This window comes from Ornithorhynchus anatinus, chromosome 17 (assembly GCF_004115215.2).
Source record: "Ornithorhynchus anatinus isolate Pmale09 chromosome 17, mOrnAna1.pri.v4, whole genome shotgun sequence".
NCBI lineage: Eukaryota > Metazoa > Chordata > Mammalia > Monotremata > Ornithorhynchidae > Ornithorhynchus > Ornithorhynchus anatinus.
Genome location: NC_041744.1, coordinates 11,102,010 through 11,118,527, shown reverse-complemented (window position 1 = coordinate 11,118,527; position 16,518 = coordinate 11,102,010). Strand labels below are relative to the sequence as shown.

The 16,518-nt window shown below is 53.3% G+C and overlaps 1 protein-coding gene across 2 annotated transcripts; it reads right to left on the bottom strand.

Annotated features, from left to right (window-relative positions):
- Nucleotides 1-1,096: 1,096 nt before the first annotated feature.
- Nucleotides 1,097-15,241, bottom strand: LOC100074596 (eosinophil peroxidase). Of its 2 annotated transcripts, none has more exons than XM_039914573.1 (14): nt 15,202-15,241; nt 14,977-15,033; nt 14,642-14,735; nt 14,040-14,215; nt 13,381-13,504; nt 13,043-13,172; nt 11,765-11,971; nt 8,815-9,133; nt 6,761-6,921; nt 5,529-5,784; nt 4,436-4,606; nt 3,269-3,506; nt 1,918-2,130; nt 1,097-1,632 (listed from the first exon to the last, which is right to left on the bottom strand). In XM_039914573.1, the coding sequence occupies exons 2-13, from the start codon at nt 15,029-15,031 to the stop codon at nt 1,929-1,931; spliced, it is 2,133 nt and encodes a 710-aa protein (XP_039770507.1). In that variant the 5' UTR covers nt 15,032-15,033; nt 15,202-15,241; the 3' UTR covers nt 1,097-1,632; nt 1,918-1,928. The 2 variants fall into 2 exon arrangements, with proteins under 2 accessions (XP_039770507.1, XP_028938698.1); XM_029082865.2 differs by having other exon boundaries at nt 1,097-1,612.
- Between the last annotated feature and the right edge of the window lie 1,277 nt (nt 15,242-16,518).

Genomic DNA, 16,518 nt, shown 5'->3' with positions numbered 1-16,518 from the left:
CAAGATAAAGGCTCAATAAATGAGTTGCTTTGGATAACTGAGGCCATCTGTTCTTCAGCTGCAGTTCTGGAAGTTTCCCTGTGCCTGACTCCTTTCTTGCAGCGTGGCCTACTGGAAAGAGCCGAGGCCTGGGAGCCAGAGGACTTGGGTTCGAATCCCAGATCCCTCCCTTCCCTGCTTGTGTAACCTTAGGCAAATCAATGTTTCTGTGCCTCAGTTCCTCATTTGTAAAAGGGGGATTAAATACCTGTTCTCTCTCCCCCTTAGACTTTGAGATATACCTAGCGGGGTTGGATTGTATCACCTCAGTGCTTAGTAATAATAATAATTATGGTATTTGTTAAGTGAAGCAGCATGTCCTAGGGTATAGAGAACAGGCCTGGGAATCAAAAAGACCTGGGTTCAAATCCTTTGTGTGACCTTGGGAAAGCCACTCACTTCTCTGTGTGTGACCTCATTTGTAAAATGGGAATGAAGACTGTGAGCCCCATGTGAGACATGGCCTGTATCCAACCTGATTTCCTTGAGTCTACCCCAGCACTTAGAACAGTACCTGGCCCATAGTAATCGCATAAAAAGTACCGTAAAAAAAAAATTACTACATGCCAAGCACTTTACTAAATGCTGAGGTTGATACAAGATAATCAGGTTGGACAGTGACCCTGACCCACGTAAGGCTCACGGTCTAAGAAAAGGAAGAGCAAGTATAAGTGCATATTAGTGTTTAACAAAAACCACAGTTATTATTATTACCTGTAGCGAAGGGGAGAGTCTGGAGAGGGTTCTTGGGAGCCATGAGCCCCATCTTCCATTGTGGGTTTGGGGAGGCGCCTCTCCACCGGCACTGAGCAGAGGAGTAGACCCGGAGAATCTGTGCCCTCTGTCTGCAACATCCCAGCTGCAGTCTCCCTTCAGCACACCAACCTGATGTTTCACGCTCACGAACTCCAGCGACTTTCATTTCTCTTCCCCTGTGACCCAAGGATAGGCTTGACGTCCTCCTCCTGAAGGCCTGGGAATGCAAGAGAGGCTCTGGAAGACAAAACAACCCCAGCCTGGCCCCCTGTCAGCCCCAAGGAAACCCAGATCCTCCACACCCTGCTCAAAGGAGTGCTTTATTGGCAGAAGCAGATTGTACAAACCAACTGACCAGACCTGGCCAGTCCAGGCCCTCGCCCCTATGAAGGAGCAACGGATCAGGGCCATTCAACCGCCATGTTCAGTCAGAGGGAGCTGGGGCAATGCAGCTTGTCCAACATGGAGACCAGGAACTGTTCTCTGGGGACTGGAATCTGAAGCTGGAGCTCTCAGCTCTTGGGGCGTGGACCCAAGAAATGCTCTGGAGGGCAGCTGACTTGAAAGCCAGGATCCAGTTCTCCTGGCACCCAGAGGCAGGGGCAGGCATGGGAGGTGGCAGAGGTGAGCAGGACCAGAGCCCCTGGTTGGCCCGGGCAGCGGGTTGGAGCCGGGAGTGCTAATCTGGTGCCAGGATGGTAGCCAGCAAAAGCATCTGTGTGAAGTGAGGCTTCTGAGGAGAGGAAGTTGCCTGGCCATAGCTGCCTCCCAAACTCAGGGTTCCGCGGCGTCAGAGCAGAAGACTTGGCCCAGACTCCTGGAGGACACACGGGAAAACTGGGTGAGAGAAATGAGGAGGTGTGGGGGTGGCTCAACTTCAGGAAGGTAAGGACTAGGAATCCCCTTTCCCATCCTCTCCGCACCCGGACTGAGCCCTTCTCGGGCATTCGGGAAGCTTGAAGGGATTTAGTCCGTTCCTGTTTTCTGGGACTCCTGACATTTTTCTGGGTTGGTGTCGGGGAGAGTCTAAACAAGGGGACCTTTCAGAGAGTCTTACTCCCCAAATCCAGGTGTAGGTTGGGGGAGGTCACCTCCCCTTACCCCCCCCCCCCCGACCTTTACCTGGGGGGTCATTAACGACTTCTCCACGCTGCCAGGTTCAGGCTGGGGATGCAGTTGCAGCTCACGAAGTTTCTGGGGAAGCTGTTGGCCTTGAAGATATCGCGGGGGACCGAGGTGATGCCAGTGTTGTCACAGATGATGCGGGACAGGGAGATTCTCTTCAGCGCCCTGCGCTGCTGCCGAGTGAAGACCCGCCTGTTTTGCCACCAGAATCTAGAGAGAGAGAGAGAGAATGTAGGGAGTTGTCAGTGGGTGACTTATCACTGGAAACCATGTGCACAGAGCCTTTTTAGGATGGGAAAGACTAGAGCAAGTTGGCAAGACGAAGAGAAGAAGCCAGAGGAGATAACAGTATTTTTCAAAAGGAAGAGAGGTAGGATAGAGGGCACAGGCAATGGGGGTTAGATTTTAAAAGAGGTGCCTGACCCCCCTCCTCAGTGATAGGTGGGAGGAGAGAGCAGTGGAAGGGGAAGAAGAGCTTTGAGGAAGCTAAGGTGACCCTTGAGGAGGTTCACGTTGGATGATGTCCATTTTGACCCTCAAGAAGTTAGCCAGAGAGGGCCAGGGAGGGAGGAAATTGGGTCTCGGGGGGCTTCAGGGAGTTGTTTAAGATCTGGAATGGTCGACGGGGTTGTGGGTCAGGGAGTTGTTGAGGGAGCGTTGCCCAGTGGATATTTGAAAGGGCAGACATCAGCCTGGTTTGCCAGATTTCCGCTGAGTGCTCAGAGGCACGCGTGTAGGAGCAGAAGAAGCAGGTTCTAGGGATGATCTGGGCCTGGGAATTAGCGCAAGAGCCACTGAGGAAACAAGGAGGCAAGGTGAGGAGCAAGTGATGCAATTTAGTCTGTAAGCTCCTTGTGTACAGGGGTCATATCCACCAACCCTATGGTATTGTACTCCCTCCCCAGCGCTTGATACAGTGCTCTGCACCCAGTAAGCACTCAGTGAATCCCATCAATTGATTTGATTGATGAGTTTCCCTAAACAAAGGAAGAGAGACTGCTTCTCTCTCCAAGTCACATTCTGTTCCCGGTGCCATTCCCTGGCCACCAAAACATTTCTTTGGCCACGGGGGCCAGGCTAGAGTCGTGAACAAAGCCAAGTGATCGGGCTGGGAGGTTGCAAGGTTCTGGGTGGTCCCTGGGCTCGGCCCACTCTGGGCCAATTCCCCTAGACTGGAGGGCATCCCCGGCCTGAGGAAAAATTTAATTCGGGGTCTACGCTAGGGGCTCCCTTCAGCCCAGGCCTCCTCCAGCTCCTCAAGTTTTCTGGTTGATGCCTCCCTCCACACTTCCCCTCCTTTCCCTACCCTTCCTCCAGACACACATCTTCGGGGGTTCAGGCCACTCACCGGTCCCCATCGCGGACTCTCTTGAACTGGTTCTCAAACAGGCAGGCCAAAAGGGGTCCAACCCTGCCGCCCCGCACCAAGGGCTCGGCGATGGCCCCAATCCAGATGTCGATGTTGTCCGGGGTCCCGTACAGGGCCAGGAACTTCCTGGCCAGTTCCCGGTTCCTCAGGACCCTGCTAAGCTGGGCCAAATTACGGGGCTGGGAGAGTCCGCAGAACCGTCTCCAGGCGTTGTATCCTGCAGGAGATGTCATAGCCTTCATCCCTCAGATTCCAGCAGACCTTCCTGGGGACCCCCAAAAGTGGGGCCATCGCATAGATGGAGGAGCCCGGAGATTCCTGGGCCTTCTGGGGGGGCTGACTGCCTTCGAGGTTCTAATCCTGACTCCTCCACTTGCCCCCAGCTGGATGACCTTAGCCAAATTACTTAACTGCTCTAGTTACTGCTCAGTTACCTCATCTGTAAAAAAGGGATTCAGTCAGTCATATTTACTGAGCGCTTACTGTGTGCACAGCACTGTACAAAACGCTTGGGAGAGTATAACAGACACATTCCATGCCCACAAAGAGTTTACAGGCTAGATTCAAAAACTGTTCTGCCTCCCTTCTAGACTATTAGCCCCGTGTAAGACAGGGACTGAGTCCAATCTATCTTGTAACTACCACAGCACTTAGAACCTAGTAAGGGCTTAAATATCACAATTTTGATTAATAATAATAAAGCAGGCCAAGATACAGGCAGGCCAGTCCCTAGTCTGTTCCACAGATATTGTTTGCACGCTTGGATGGGGCATTTTCAGTCTCCTCCCTTGACCTGACCCCCACTCTAACAGGTAACGCTCAGCAGCAGAAGCAGCATTTATTTAGTGCCCACTTCTTACTGACCCCTACACTAGTTGCTTGGGAAGTACAGAATGGAAGTAAGATGCTCGCTCCCTGGCCTCAAGGACCTTACGCCCTAATGAGGGAGAAAGACAAAAGCGTGGTTCTGCCCAGGATGCTCCTTATGGGCAGGGATTGCCTCTACCGACTCTGTTGAATTGGACTTTTCCCAAGCATTTAGTACAGTGCTCTGTCAACGGTAGGCGCTCAATAAATATATCTTCACTCATTTGATTGCAATAATGGTCAGATGGCCTAGTGGAACAACCAGTTCAGATCTCTCACCTGGAAGCCCGTGGTCCCGGCTGCGCTGCATGTTCAGAGCCCCCAAGTCCAGCCCGATCCTCCTGATCTGCCTGAAAAGCCTTTCCCGGAGTTCATCCACCAGCATTTCGCTCTGTTGGTTCAGTTTGGCGGGTGTGGCCATGAGGCCCCGGAGGATGGAATCTATTCCACCTGTGGGGGCAGGATGGCCACATCAGTAGAGTCTAGTGGGCAGACCAGGGGCCTGGGAGTCAGGGGACCCAGGCTCTAATCCCAGCTCTGCCACTTGTCAACTGTGTGACCTTGGACAAGACACTGAACTTCTCTGTGCCTCAAGTTTCCTCATCCAATCCCCGTTCTCCTTCCCACTTAGACTCCGAGCTCATGGGGGACAGGGACTTTATCTGACCTGATTATTTTGCATCTACTCCAGCACTTAGTACAGTGCTTGGAAGACAATAAGCACTTAAACATCATCATTATGATCATCACCACCTCCCAGGGGAGCCTTCTACTCAGAAAGGACAGCCAGACTGGCTTAAATAAGTGGCCACCTCTCTAGCCCCAGAAAAGCCCCCAGCAAGCATCATGGTCCCGCTGGGATCTGGGGTGGTCCTAGGGAGAATCCAGTTTGTCTCTGTGATGCCCGAGGAGAGTTGGGGGGAAGGCAGAGCTCCCCCATCCTCTCACTGGGGTCTCCCATCGGGAACGAGCCTCAGTACTGAGGCTTCAGGACCGAGAACCTGCACGAGGGAATCGACGATCGTGGGTTGCACAAGGTGGCACCGTCTGGTCCCGGCCGGTTATTTTTCAGGATTCCGGCCGGTCCTATCCAGCACACGGAAGGCCATAGGGGATACTTTGTCCGGAAACCTGCGTCGACAATGTCTTGGCCCCAGCTGGCAGAACCAGGACTAGAACCCAGGTCTCCCGCTTCCCAGGACCACGCTCTTTCCCCTGAGCCGACAGCAGGGCCCTCGATAGGCAGGAAGGTAAGGAGCCGTGGCCAGGAGAGGCCTCGGGGGGCATCCTCTCAGCCATCTCCTCAGAGACGTGAGACTCCCCCTTCCCTCCCTTCATCCCCCTGCAGTGAGGGGCCGTAAGTGGCAATAACCTTCATTCACAATTCTCCAAGTGGCGAAGAAGACCGTGCTGAGAGGCACCTGGGCGTTGGACCCCGTGGGCCGGAACCGGCTGTCTAAGCGGACCATGAAAGGCTGGATCATGGTATGGCCGAAGCGGAAAGCGAGGGTGAAGACGTTGGCAATCCGGGGGTCCACGGAGGAGCGATAGCCCTGGTACTTCCCCAGTGTTCTCTGGGCTCTGCTAGGGCCCAGCACTCGGGGCAGATAGTCTCGGTAGGTGATGATCTATTAGGGAAGAAGTAGGGTTGAGTCCTTCCCTCCCTCCCCACCGCCACCCCCACCGTGAGGCCTTCGTTCTCTTTCCGCTCGTGGCTCGGACACTTGACCAGGGAAATAATAATAATAATAATTGTGGCAGTTGTTAAGTGCTTACTATGTGTCAGGGACTAAGCACTGGGGTGCAGGCAAATCGGGTTGGACACAGTCCCTGTCCCACATGGCGCTCACAGTCTGAATCCCCATCTTGCAGATGAAACAACTAAAGCACAGAAAAGTGAAGGGACTTGCAGAGCCGGGATTAGAACCCATGACCACCTGACTCCCAGGCTCATGCTTTATCCACTAGGCCGTGCTGCTTCTAAAAGCAGAGGAGGATAAAAACAGAGATGGAGGGGGGTCTGGGTGAGGAGAATGGTACCCCATTCAACCACCACCCTTTCACATACACAATTAAAGACATCACCTATGCTTTAGACTATTCTCCCGAGCTCAGTACGACGCTCAGTGGAGCCGTGGCAGCTTCCACTCAGACCAAGCTGGGCCCATTGAGTTCAGGGCCTGGCGGCTTCGGTGCCTTCCCCTGAGCTCTGGGTCCCATGAACCCAGGGTTCTGGACCACCGTGACTGCCAGGCCTGAAGGGCTCAGGGATTGTGCAGCCATCTTGAGCACCGGTGGAGACCGGGACTTGGGCACTCACCGCTGCCCGGAGTGCCAGACTAACGGCAGATGGAACACTGTGATCTCTTTCCTCTCTCTTCCTTCCCCCAACCCCACTAGGTAGGAGAGGCATGCTGATCCTCCTTCCAAGCTGAGCCTATCTCTGAAATTTCAGGACACCCGGTCTTCCCAGACAGGCCTAGTTAGCTCCAATCCTTCTGCTCCCCCACCCCATTCCCCTTGGACAAGTTTCAGGCTGAGCTTGGCAGTTTGCTTAGCCCGTTTGGGCCCAGGTTGACCCTGGTAGGGGGAAAAGGTCATTACCTGGACCATGGCTCCCAGGATCTTCCGGGCCTCCTGGTACAGTCTCTCCCCAGTCCAGCTGGGGTTGAGGCGCCGCAGTTCCGTGGCCAGCCGGTTGTGTTCCCGTACGAAGAGGGTGTGCATGGCCGCCAGCTTGGGCGTTTCGCTTGCCCGCGTGTCACCTTCAAAAAATCAAAGCACACAAGAGCCACTCAGTGACCTTCATCTCTGACTTTTCCCTAACCAGAGACTCGTCTGAGCTGAGCTAGCCTGGGGTCGGGCCTGTGGGCCAAAAATTGATTAGTTTTCTGTCGATGTTAAATATGCCCTGGGTCTCCATTCCCAGATAATCTTCTAAAGCCCTCCTCCACCCTCCCTGCCCATCTCCCCGAGAGACTGGGATGGGGAGGGAGCTGTGGGCCGGCCCGTGCCACGCATCCACAGGGCAGAGGCCCCACCAAAGCGTGGCTGGGTGGGCCCCTCTTCCCTGGGAGACACTTGCACTCCACTGTGTGTGATCCAGGAAACCCTCCAGGGCTTCTCGCCGTGCTTAGGCTCTAGAGGTGAAGCAGCATGACCTAGTGGATATGCATGGGCCTGTGTTCTGACCTCGGTTCCGCTACTTGTCTTCTGTGTGACTTTGGGCAAGTCACTTAACTTCTCTGTGCCTCAGTTCCCTAAGCTATAAAATGGAAATTAAGAATGGGAGCCCTCTGAGGGACAGGGACTGTTCAACCGGATTATCTTCTATCTACCCCAGCATTTAGAAGAGTATCTGGCCTATAGTAAGCCCTTAACAGATACCACAGTTATTATCATTACACCTACCTGGAACCAGGTAGTGGCCAGAAGCCAGCTCTCACAGAGACTACAACTTGCCAGGTCATTTCTAGCAAATGATCCATGTCTCTCAGCACCAGGAACGCACACTTTCAATTTACTGAAATTTTTCTGTCCACTTTAAATTTGGGTCATTGACATTTGGAGGTTCCTGACCCTGAGCCTGGCCCCTGAATTCCACCCCTGGACCTGGCAGGGGCCCCTGGGCTACTTCTATCAATCACCTTGAGGGCCAGATATCCTTATAAGACTTCAGATTCGAGACCAAAGGTGTCGCCAAAAGAGGAACACCAGGATGCCACTTCTGAGCCCACCTGCCCTCGGACAACCTTGCAGACAGGTACCAGCCCACCAACTTCCCCCAAGGACCCCCCGATGGTTAAAGAAAGGACGTCAGCTGGGCTTGACCCTAAGCAAGTAAGACAGGCCTACCATTCGGGCCCTCCCCTCCTCCATCTGGAAGGGTCTCCAGCTCTTCTCTGACTCTCCTCTGTTGTCTGAAATATTTGAGATCTGCCTGGGTCCCAATCATTTCAGATATTTAGTATAAATAGATTGGCATCTGCTCCCTAGTAATCTGTACTCTTCTCACGCTTTCCAGCTTCATGCTATTATTTTGATCTCATCAGAGGAGACCAAGAATCTCTGTACATCTGGATCGCTCTCCTTTGTCCATCTCCAGTTCTGCCTCCCTTCTCCTCCGTCTTATTCAAGAAAGCAAAATGATTTCATCAAGTCTAAGCACAACAATAAATAGTTACTGGGCCCCTGGAGTAGGGTTAGGCACTTTGGGAGTTTAGAGAGGTGAGGGAAGACAGGGTTCCTAATTCTGAAGAACTTGAAACTGAAGAACAGGGCCTGAAGAGGCAAACAAGATGACCGGTGGACACTGTAAATGCCTGGTCCACTGCTGCCCATAAGTACATAAAGATAGATTCCTTTCTATTCGAAGAAGACCCCACAAAGGCCACACAAAGCACATATGTGGTACGTATTGACAAACATGCCTATGTGAGAGGGGGAGAAGGTTCAGATGAGAAATGGGATTAATGCACGAGAAGAAAATCTGCTGATGAGTAATGCATGCCCATATAAGCCAGCAATTTGTATTTCTCTCAATAGGGTGCAAAGTCCTGGAACTCCTTCCCTACCACACCCACCCTTTCGCTCAGGTCAGCCAGAGCTGATGACCCACTGAGCTCAGCTCTTTCAGGAGCCCGGACCCCGGCCCTGACCTGCAAGGAAGCAGGGGATGCGGAGAGCTCGGTTGGTAAGGAGGCAGGGGTCATCGGAGAGGTTGTCGAAGGGCAGGAGGCTCCGGCCGGAGTCACGGAAGCGGGTGTTGACGGCTAGGAGACCCAGCTGGTTGGACTGGTTCCTCAGCCTGGCGGCCAGGGCGTCCTCGCTGCCGTACACCATGCTGGCGTCCAGGAAGGAGGTCAGCGCGTTGATCTGCTCCCGGACGACTTTCCTCCGATTTGGGCAGGCCGGCGAGGAGCGGAAGAAGGGGATGCAGTCGTTCTGGTTGGAGATCCGGGGGTCGTTGGGTGGGATCTGTGGCCCGAGAGAAATGGATGAGATCGGGCTGCCCCCCTGGCAGTACCTCTCTGGGTACCCAGTCAGGGAAAGGAAGATGGCATCTTCTTTTGGGTCATCCACACTTGCGTAGGGACCCTCCCAACCTTGCAAGTACCAGTCCTAGTACCAGTACAAGCAGCGTGGCTCAGTGGAAAGAGCATGGGCTTTGGAGTCAGGGCTCACGAGTTCGAATCCCAGCTCTGCCACTTGTCGGCTGTGTGACTGTGGGCAAGTCACTTAACTTCTCTGTGCCTCAGTTCCCTCATCTGTAAAATGGGGATCAAGACTGTGAGCCCCACGTGGGACAACCTGATTCCCCTATGTCTACCCCAGCTCTTAGAACAGTGCTCGGCACATAGTAAGCGCTTAACAAATACCAACAGTCCACTAATTTCCCCCAGCTGTAGTTAAAGGAAGTCAGCTGGGCCTGATCCTATGCAAGTAGCCATGGAAACCTGGATCTTCCGTGGCAGAACAGAAATCTAAACTATTGGCTGTTGCGCCCGTGCAGCCTTCCTGTCACCTGAGCCAAGGAAAGAGTGGCTCATTGTGGGACATCCCAGGGCAGGAGTCTTGCAACCCTGTTCCTCTCCACCTTGGCCTTCGGGGAGATGCAGACCACGGTGGTTTGGAACAGGCCCACCTCTGCCTTCATTCATTCAATCGCGTTTATTGAGTGCTGACTGTGTGCAGAGCACTGGACTAAGTGCTTGGGAAGTACAATTCAGCAGAAACTCCTTGCCAATGGCTTTAAAACACTCAACCACCTTGCTACTCTCCTACTACAACCAGCTCACACACTTAGCTCATCTAATGCTAACCTTCTCACGCCACTTCAATCTCGCCGCCAACCTCTCACCCACATCCTACTTCTGGCCTGGAACGCCCTCCCTCTTCATATGCGACTTGCAATTACTCTCTTCCCATTTAAAGCGTTATGGAAGGCACTCTCCTCCAAGAGGCCTTCCCTCTCTAAGCCCTCCTTTCCTCTTCTTCCATTCCCTTTGATGTCATCCTGATCGTGGCTCAGTGGGAAGAGCCCAGGCTTGGGAGTCAGAGGTCATGGGTTCAAATCCCGGCTCTGCCACTTGTCAGCCGTGTGACTGTGGGCAAGTCACAACTTCTCTGTGCCTCAGTTACCTCAACTGTAAAATGGGGATTAATTGTGAGCCTCACGTGGGACAACCTGATTACCCTATAGCTACCCCAGCGTTTAGAACAGTGCTCTGCACATACTAAGTGCTTAACAAATACCAACATTATTATTATTTGCTCCCTTTGTACACCCCCCTTGTGTACATATCTGTAATTTTATTGATTTATATATATGTCTGTTTCCCCCTCTGGTCTTTAAGCTCACTGCGGGCAGGGAATGAATCTGTTATATTGTTATATTGTACTCTCCCCGGTGTTTAGCACAGTGCTCTGGACACAATAAGCGCTCAATAAATAGGATTGCTGACTGATTGACTCTGACACTAATACCTCAGTTTGGAGCCCCAGACGTGGAACTCAGGGCATTTTCCAGTCCCTCCCTGTGTCTGGCACAGCTCAAACCAGACTTCCACTTGCAAATCTGCATAGGAAATTTAGCACAGAGGACCAGAGTCTCAGCAACCCAAATGGCTCTTAGCAAACCAGAGCCGGTTCCAGCTGTTCCGGGACACTCTGTCTCCAGAGAGGAGCACTGTAAGAGGCTGCACTGTGCGAAGCAGCTTGACCTAATGGAAAGAGCACAGGCCTGGGAGTCAGGGGATCTGGGTTCTAATTCCGACACCCTCACATATCCGCTACGTGACCTTGGGCAAGTAATAATGATGATGATAATAACAACAACAACAGTAATAGCATTTTCAAGCACTTCCTATGTGCCAGGCACTGTACTAAGCTCCGGGCACTGTCATTTCACTGCTCTGTGCCTCAGTTACCTCATCTGTAAAATAGGCCTTAAGGCTGTGAGCCCTAGGCGGGACAAGGACTGTGTCCAACCTGATTATCTTGTGTCTACCTCAGCGCTTAGTACAGTACTTGGCACATAGTAAGTGCTTAACAAATACCATAAAAAAAAGAGGAAATGAAACATAGACAAGCTAGAAACTAGAGCAGCGGGCTAAGGGTGTAGGGTGGGAAACAAATGTAGAGTGTAAGCTTCTTGTAGGAAGGGGACGTAACTTCATTATTCTGGACTTCCCAAGCACCTAGCCCAAGTAAATGCTCAATTAACTATTACCACTAGTTTATTCCTAGTACTACAGTTTACTAATAATAGTAGTAGAGATTTGAAGGTGAATATCCTGAAAAAGGAATTTAAAAAGAATCAATACCTAAAGGGATGAGCCCAGAATAAAGGGAGCAGGGATGCCCAGCAGAGAAGGTGTTGAACTCCACTGTAACTGGGCCTGGAGGCCTGATCCATTTCCTTAAATTAGTGAGGAGCATATTGAGAAACTTTAAAACCCTCACCCAATCCCACACTCACAAATACTCTGGTATACTGGTACGCCAAGACCCCCCTCACATTCCCCTAGAAAGTTACACAGAGAAGCATGAAGGAGAGAGGGCAGGGGGTCCGTCCCCGAGCAGCTCTGGGGGGGCGCGGGGCCGTACCTTGATGGGGAAGCAGGGAGGCAGCTGGGCACAGCTCTTTTCACAGTCGATGCCACTGGAGAAGGTGATCCGGGCTGGCGTGTCGGGGGAGAGGTCCAGGTCGTGGTCAATGAACTGTCCCCATTGCATGAACATGAGGGCCCGGCCCCGGTCGGCTGTGATTCTGTTGTTGGGGAAGCGGATGATCTGGTTGGATACGGCGCGGGCCTGAGTGACAGGAAAAAACCGGAAGCAGGGTTAGACGTCCCCGTCAACTCCTGAAGCTTTCTAACGCACAAAGAGCCATTCCCAGCTCGAACCGTTCTGGCCCCGGCTGGAGTCAGAACTAGGCATAGAAGGCAGTAGACCGGGCTGTCCGACAGCCAACCTGGAGTCCCCCCACCCTGGTCCCCAGCTGACAGTAGCCTTCCCGTCACCCCGTCACGGCTTCTTGTTTCCCCTCATTTCCATCCTTGGCCCGCCTTGACCTATAGTACTCCAGTCCCTACCCAGCTCTGCCACTTGTCAGCTGTGTGACTGTGGGCAAGTCCCTTCACTTCTCTGTGCCTCAGTTACCTCATCTGTAAAATGGGGATTAACCGTGAGCCTCACGTGGGACAACCTGATTACCCTGTATCTACCCCAGCGCTTAGAACAGTGCTCTGCACATAGTAAGCGCTTAACAAATACCAACATTATTATTATTACCCCTTTTTTTAAATGGTATTTGTTAAGCACTCACCATATGCTGGGCACTTTACTAAGCCCTGGAGTGAGTACAAGCTAAATGGATTGAACACAGTCCATGTCCCACACAGGGCTCACAGTCTTGATCCCCATTTTATTCATTCATTCAATTGTATTTTTTGAGCAGTTACTGCATGCAGAGCACTGTACTAAGTGGTTGGAAAGTACAATTCAGCCACAGATAGATACAATCTCTACCCAACAACGAGCTCACAGTCTAGAAGGGGGGAGACGGACATCAAAACAAGTAAACGGGCATCAATAGCATCAATATAACTGAGGCCCAGAGAAATTAAGTGATTTGTCCAAGGTCACGTAGCAGGCAAGCGGCAGCACTGGATTGGAAACGCAGTCCTTCTGATTCCCAGGCCGGTGCTCTATCCACCAGGACACGCTGCTTCCCTTTGCCGGGAGACCCCTGGGTGACAGCGTCCAGCCTCTCGTAAGAGGAGGAAAGAACTCTGGGCGTACAGTAGCCGTGTCCCCCCTTCCAGATGTTCGAGACACCTAAACCCGATCAAATGAGCCGCCTCCCCGCTGCCCGGACCTCACCAGTGGGAGAGAAAAGCCATGTCGCCTCCTTCCTGCCGTCCACCCATAGGGCAGAGAGAAGCCATCTTCATACTCGGCAGGCAGCCAGCGGGCCAAAGCTCTGTTTGAAGCCCCCAGGGTGGGGTTCCTCCTGAAATGGAGAAGGGGACATTCTGAGCTGTTGGAGAGGCTTCTTGGGAGCTGAACCCCGGATCTGACCGGCGGGACCCATTGGACAGGCCCACTGTGGGACAAACCAATTTACTGGATGAGCTGGGGGTGGGGGCACATGGCACATCTGGGGTTCCAGAGGGCTTCCAACAATCTCTTTGAAGAAACCCCCCGATCCCAGAACTCACCTGTTGTTGCACCGGCCGGTGATGGTGCGGTACTTGTTACGGAACTCACACTTCACCCCCACGTCTTCGAACGCACAGCCACTTGCCTTGGACAGCACTTCCATCTGGGTTGGGGTCAGCAGATCTGCGGGAGGGGGATTGGAGCCTCTTAGAGGCCTCGGGAGCTGAGGCCTTGTCTCCAGCCAGTTCCCCTCCCTCTTTTTCCCCCTCATCTCCAGCCCTGCCCCTCCACCCCACCTCATCTCCCAGACCTCTCCAGCCCTACTTGATTTCTTTCCCTCTAGACTGTAAGCTCCTTTTGTTCATTCAATCATATTTATTGAGCGCTTACTGTGTGCAAAGTGCTGCACTAAATGCTTGGGAGACTACAACAATAAAACAGGCACATTCCCTGCCCCGCGACAGGTTTCCTTGTGGGCAGGGAACGTGTCTACCGATTCTATTAGATTGTATGCCCCCAAACGCTCTATACGGCGCTCTGAATGCAGTAAGCTCTCAAATATGATAGATCGGCTCATCGATGCTACGCACTTCATGGGCCTAAGGAGACGGTTATCTCCCGGGGCAGGGGAGTGGGGCAGCGGTTCCTAGAGGCTGCACCTTTCTAACCCCCTGCCCTCCTTTCCTCCCTCAGCTCGATGCCCGGCTTCGGGCGACACCTGTGACGTTGAAGGGTCCCGGTTGGACGAGCCGCAGGTGCCGCTCCAGCAGGCTCAGGGCCACGTGTAGGTAGTCGGCCGTCCGGCTGGCCGTCCGGGTTCCGGCCACCGGCTGTTTGAAGTAGGCCAGTAGGTCCGACGGGCTCACGGTCCCAGACTGCAGCCGTTGTTTAATCCTGCCTCGGTGGGGCGGCACGGGAAGGTGGGAGTTGAGAACAGTGAGGGGGAGGTGAAACCCAGAATCCAGCCCCATGCCCAGTCACTCACCCTGGCCCAGCCTTGGCTGTGTCCCCCGTCCCACCCCTGCAGCCACGGAAGAGAGACTGTGAGCTCGTGGTGGGCAGGGAATGTGTCTGTTTATTGTTATATTTTACTCCCCCAAGCACTTAGCAGAGTGCTTTATAAGCGCTCAATAAATATGATCGAATGAATGAATAAAGAGAAAGAGAGACTAAGGAAGGGGGAGCAGAGGGCGACTGGTTCCCGGCCTGGGGCTGCCTTGGCTTTTGGAGCTGCTTCTGGATGTCCCATCCCACCCAGCTTGGTCCCCCCTGCCTCTTGAACTCCTAAAGCTCCACCCTCTTTTAGCCCGGAAACCCCACCTTTCCCGGGTCTGTTTGTAGGCGGTGTCCACCAGCCGCTTGGCCTCCTCCACGCTGCTCAGCAGGGCGGCGGTCCCCAGCTCCTCGGGGGGGTCTGTCCGGCGGGAAGAAGGGTCAGGATCGGGCAAAGTCCGTGCACCCGGGAGCCCCTCCCTTCCTCTCCCTTGGGGACTCTGCCCGAAGGCTTCTGACGCCCCCCAAACTCCAGGCCTCAGCCCCCTCTGGGGTCTGCTGGCCTCTTTCACAGACCCCAGGCACAGTCTTGGGGAGGTCTCGTCCCTTACTCTCCCCTCAGCCCTGCCCACATCCCGCCCTGGGTTCCCGAGGCTGATTACCGGGGGAGGTGGCCAGCACCACCACGACTCCCAAGAGGGCCAGGAGCAGCTTCATCTCTGAAACGAAACCCACCCCGGCGAGAGTGATGAGAGCGACAGCTTATTCAAGGGGTGGGGGGTGCCCATTAGGGAGGCTCATGGGAAAAAGGAACCGTTCTCCCCTGAGCACCTACTCCCCCCTCCTCCATCCCTCTCCCACCCAGAGGACTCGAGAACCTGACTCACCTGCCGTCTCTGGCTCCTCTTCTCTGGGGGAAGCTGAGGCAGAGCCTTTTATGTGCTTTTAGCAGGAAGGGTTTGGGTGGGAGGGATGGGGACTTTTGGGTGGGGCTGGAGGAGGTCCCTCCCATGGCGGGTAGCCCCCTCTTCTCCGGAGGAACTGGGGGGTGGGGGGTAGTCAGCCTGGGACCTGAAATGGGGAAGGAGGGAGAGTCCCTCTTCACTGGGCTCTAGCTGAACAGGGCTCCCCATTGAATCCCAGGAAGTTTTTGTCTCCAGGTCTCTCCCAGTTCTCTCCCAGTTCTCTTATGCCACTCTCTCCCACAGTCCCAAGTAACCTGAGTAACACTCTTGGCTAACTCTCGAAGCCTCCCCTGAGCCCCAAATCATCCCTACTGCACCCATCTCCACCCCCCAAGGCCTCTCAGGGGAGTTCTCCTTGTAGATCCACACAATGGCTGAATAATACTTTCCAAGCACTTAGTACAGTGCTCTGCACCTAGTAAACCTCAATAACTATGATTGATTGAATGAATGAAAGAATGAATGAATGGACACTCTCTTCTGCAATCCCCTTTCACAAGCCCACCTGCCAGGACAGAACGTTTCACCCTTTATCTCCTTATCTCCCCGGCCCTGGGCCTACCCATCCGTTGGCCAGTTGGCCTCAAAAAAGGAAGCGAGAGACTCTGTCTCCTACCAGGGCCCCCCAGATCCACAGGTCCCTGGACCACGGTCACCCAGAAGGGGGAAAGGTGAAGGAGGTGAGAATGACCTCGGGAGGACAATAGCTCTCTCCTGGACTTCCGCGACCCCTGAGTGACCACCACTATCTAGGAATTAGTTGCTATTGAGATACTACAGTGGTGCCAAGGAACTGAGTTTGGCTAAACAACCTAAGTGAGTCTTTCGGAAGAATCTGGAGAAATTCCAACTCTGTTATATAGTGCTGCCCCAAGCACTCGGCACATAATAAGTGCTCAGTAAATATGACTGAATGAGAATGCCCTCATGGAAGGGGATCTATCCTGCCTTGGCTGGGGATGGATGAAAGGAACCAGCTGTGAGTTTGTCTAGAAAAAGATAGAGAAAACACCCCAGTCACCACATGGAAGAGGATTAATCTAGTCTTGGCTAGGGGGAGGATGGAGGGCACCACCTTCTCCTCTGAGGCCCAATTCTAGTCCAGAGGCCTGCAATCAAACTCACTTCAAAGCAAGATTACAGAAATGACCCTACAAACGGGATGAAATTCCCAAGGGACAAGTGCAAGTTACTTCACTAAGCACCTTATTACCGTCACTAAGGTAATAAGACAACATA